Source organism: Pocillopora damicornis, chromosome 7, assembly GCF_964200805.1.
Source record: "Pocillopora damicornis chromosome 7, jaPocDami1.2, whole genome shotgun sequence".
NCBI classification, from domain to species: domain Eukaryota; kingdom Metazoa; phylum Cnidaria; class Anthozoa; order Scleractinia; family Pocilloporidae; genus Pocillopora; species Pocillopora damicornis.
In genome coordinates this window covers 17544554-17548313 of record NC_142676.1, presented here as the reverse complement: position 1 = coordinate 17548313, position 3760 = coordinate 17544554, and the positions used below count along the sequence as shown (strand labels likewise).

General features: G+C 38.7%; 1 protein-coding gene across 1 annotated transcript; it reads left to right on the top strand.

Annotated features, from left to right (window-relative positions):
- The first annotated feature begins 626 nt into the window (after positions 1–626).
- LOC149042921 (uncharacterized) lies at positions 627–2918 on the top strand. The gene is made up of 2 exons (XM_089213203.1): positions 627–968; positions 1855–2918. The coding sequence occupies exons 1-2, from the start codon at positions 627–629 to the stop codon at positions 2677–2679; spliced, it is 1167 nt and encodes a 388-aa protein (XP_089069329.1). The 3' UTR covers positions 2680–2918.
- Positions 2919–3760: the final 842 nt, after the last annotated feature.

Here is a 3760-nt window from a genome sequence, read left to right as displayed (position 1 = left end):
TTCGGATTACTACCAGCTATCTAGCGAAACCGTAGAGTAAAAGTTAATTTTGTCTCGTTCCGATCATTCTAGCCTCGAAATGGAAAAATAAGCTTAGGTTAAACTGCAGGGAACGTTTACGGCTCCTTTTGGGTAGTATTCCTTGCAGAAACCATCGAGGGGCAATTTCGTTTGGGCTTGAATGTTTGCCTAGTCTTCTTTTCGAAATTCCGCAAATAGGTGATTCTGTAGTGAAGATCGACTTCACAGCGAGACGAATACACTCTTTTCTGTCTTCCAAAACGTTTACTGAATCAGAAGAAGGTCTAAATATGGTAATGACTCTTACGGCTAACGACCAAAATTTGGCAATTTTTTTGCTAACGATTATTTTCTTTCCGTTGCAATTAAAAAAAATATATTATGGTTAACGCTTTAAGGGAAACAATTTCATAGTTAATCAGAAAAATGCATCCATGCATTTTCCACAAATGAGCAAATGTTTGATATCATGAAGTTTTATCAATGGAAGTCGCTTTTAAGCAAGAGACCGAAATATCTATTCATTTCGTTCCAGATTACCCCATGCTTGTCAAAGGTAATAATCATGTATCTTCTTTTTTCTTCATATTAATAGTGCCATTGCTATGGAAATCGTGCAATACCTCCAAGTCATGCTGTTTGTATTCAATTTGACACTCTCCTCTGTGGCAAAGAAAGCGGTAAATTGTCAAAACTTCAAGTTTGCTATCGATGAAGATGTCGTCCATAATCACATTCTTAAGGGTCAAAGATTAACAGTGCCCAATGCCATCCAGTGTCACTTGAAGTGCAAAGATGACTGCCTGTGTGTATCTATGAACTATTTCCCTTGCTGCAAAGAGAATAACTGCGAACTTAACGTTGCTAATAAAGATATGGAGCCAGCGGCGATGAAATGGATGCAGGGAGGAAATTATTACGATTTGGTGAGGAGCTACACGGTGAAGGTGAGATACACTGTTCATTTAATTCCTTATTCATTTATTTATCAACTTTCGTAAATAAAATAAATATTCCCACATGATCAAGTTTTCTGGTACTCCTTAAAAAAAGAGGTGTGTTATATGTCAGTCCGGGCTAAAGACAATTTTGTGCACACTGTTTTGTCTGCGATATGATTGGTCTAGACAAAACAAAAACAAACATTTAGCTCCAAACCAGTGCTGGGTTGTGGAAGCAGTTGAGAACAAGCAACTGTGATCCTGATTTATATCGTTGCAGCTATACTCTCCGAAATTGTCTTCCTTGTTGATGAGTCCTCCTGGTCTTCTATCAAATTTAAATCCCCTCTCAATGCTATTGTAACTCCATATGTGCCAGGATGCCTCCTCTGACATTTCCAATGTTTTCCTTGCTCTTCAATATCACTAAAAGCAATTAAACTGGAAGAGACCAGAAACAATGAAAAGAGCTCGCCATGATTTGTTTTTCATCAAGAAAAATCAATACTTACAGCTGGGTGTCAAAACTTGATTGTTGTCTCCACAATTAGAAGAGTAAAAAATTGACCACCGTATTTTCATACGTTTCCAAGGAGGAGTTGAGTGTGATTCAGTTGAATAGCCCTTTTTTTTCTTTTAGTCCTTCGCAGAAGTGTCTTAATAGCCAAAAAAAGGAGTTTCACCTTTTTTTTCTTTTTTCTTTTTTCTTTCTTTTTTTTTTTTTTACATTCTGGCACCCCGCTATGTGTTGCACGCATATGTACTTTGCTCGCACTGTTTGTTATCAATTCGATCCGATTCCGGTGAGATTTGTCGATGGTTGCTTAAAAGTACATGCCAACCCAATTCGATGAGCATGATGAGCTAAAAAATTATTTTAATCTTGCTGTAGGGTGGAGACAGATACGCACCAGAGAAGCATCATTGCATCAACAAATGCTGCCGCACCAATCCTTGTCTCAATGGAGGGGTATGTCAGGAGATTTGTGACACTCACAGCACCAGGTTTAACTGTACCTGTCCTAACACATACTCTGGTCAGCGGTGTGAGAAGAAGATGAAACATCCGAGAAGCTGCAAAGACATAGCTAAGAACGGTGTCTCGACATCAGGAAAATACGACATCTCAAATTCAGACAATGAACGGTTTTCTGTTTACTGTGACTTGCAGTCTGAACCTGGCTTTGTATGGACGTTAATACAATCGTTTTCCTTTTCCAAGAGAAATATCTTCAATTATGCAGAGTTTGGCAAAAACCTTGAGATTAATATTGAAGAGGGGGAAGTAAATTGGAACGAGTTCCGACTATCCTTATCACAGATGCAGTCTCTTGCTAATCACTCCACGCATCTGAGAGCAACTTGTAACTTTTCTACGGATGGTCTGCAGTATACGGACTACGCACGCGCTAAGCTGGCAGGTCATGACATTTTTGGTACCTGGGACACCTGCCAGATGTACGAATATGTCAATATCCGAGGAATCTATTGTTCTAATTGCACCGCCCTGACAAGACAGAAGGAAGATGTGTCCTGGCACATAAGGAGTTACAATAGCATAGGAGAGGGATGTGAATTTGATGGAAAACCAGGTGGAGTCCCCCGTGAAAAAAATTTCGGAAAATTTGAACAAAAACACTTGAATCCGGATCACCGCTGCTCGTTTTCTCCTGCTTCTACAACGCAGCATTGGTTTGGAGCTAAATATGACGTGTAACTTTTTGCGAATTTATTTCCTTTCACGGAAGAGGAAAGACAACCAACTGAAAGTAGGAAAATATCGGAGCAAGGCTAAGAACTACACAAGACATCAAGTGCCTCAAAGTTTGGTCCAATTAGGAGTTGAAATTGAACTAAACGTTTAATATTTCAGATAGTTACACTGACCCTTTATCATAGAGGAATGCAGACATGCACAAGAGTGACGTCATAAGCAAGCTTAGACCTTAGATACACAGCGTCCATATTTCAATAATTGAAGGAATTAGGCGGTCTCTGAACAAACACTCTTCATCTGCACTTTCATCTTTTCATGTAATGTTCAATAGATAATACACTTACATCTTAAAAGTGAAAGGTCGATAAAATTGGCCTTTTTAACTCGTGAATTGCGCGCATGCGCAAGAGCGAGTTATAGATACGATGTGGGGAATAGCATTCGCTCGCTCGCTCGCTCGCTCGATTGGTCGATTCCTGTAAACTTTTTTTAGATTTTAGGCTTTTGAGTGCATTTTATAGTTTTTGGCGAGCAATAAACAGACGAAATGGCGACCTTTGTTGCTAAGAATAGTGGTGGGGTGAAAAAGAAGCCAATGATAATCTTAAAAGAGTTTTTTTTTTTCGTTTTAGTTTCAACAAGCGGCGCCAGCGACTGGCAGGCATGCAAGGATTCACACTGAAATAACAGAACAACCTTCGTTTTTCATAAAATTGTAATTTACAGTCCTTGAACTTGAAAACAATCCGAAGATTCATTGAAAATATCACTTACTGCGAAGCGCTCGGAGTTTACAGATGTTCAAAAGCTTTTTTTATAGCGTGAGATTGAGGACAAAATTGATCATTACGTTTCGTCGCGTGTGTTTTTCCTGTGAGAAGCAACAAAAGATGCCGGCGACTGACGAAATAACAAGTTAACACGAAAATCAGATAACACCTAAACAAACAATTTTAGCTACCGATTTTCAGTGAATTTTTAAAGAACAATTTTCTTTTAAGTTTCAAGACAATTTGAAGATTCAACATACAAACAACGTACTAAAATGCGAAAGTTACACACCACAAAATTGATAAATAGG

Coding starts and splice junctions, on each gene's coding strand:
- LOC149042921 (XM_089213203.1), top strand. CDS start 627: ATGGAAATCGTGCAATACCTCCAAGTCATGCTGTTTGTATTCAATTTG. Junction 969..1,854: donor TGAGGAGCTACACGGTGAAG/GTGAGATACACT, acceptor ATCTTGCTGTAG/GGTGGAGACAGATACGCACC.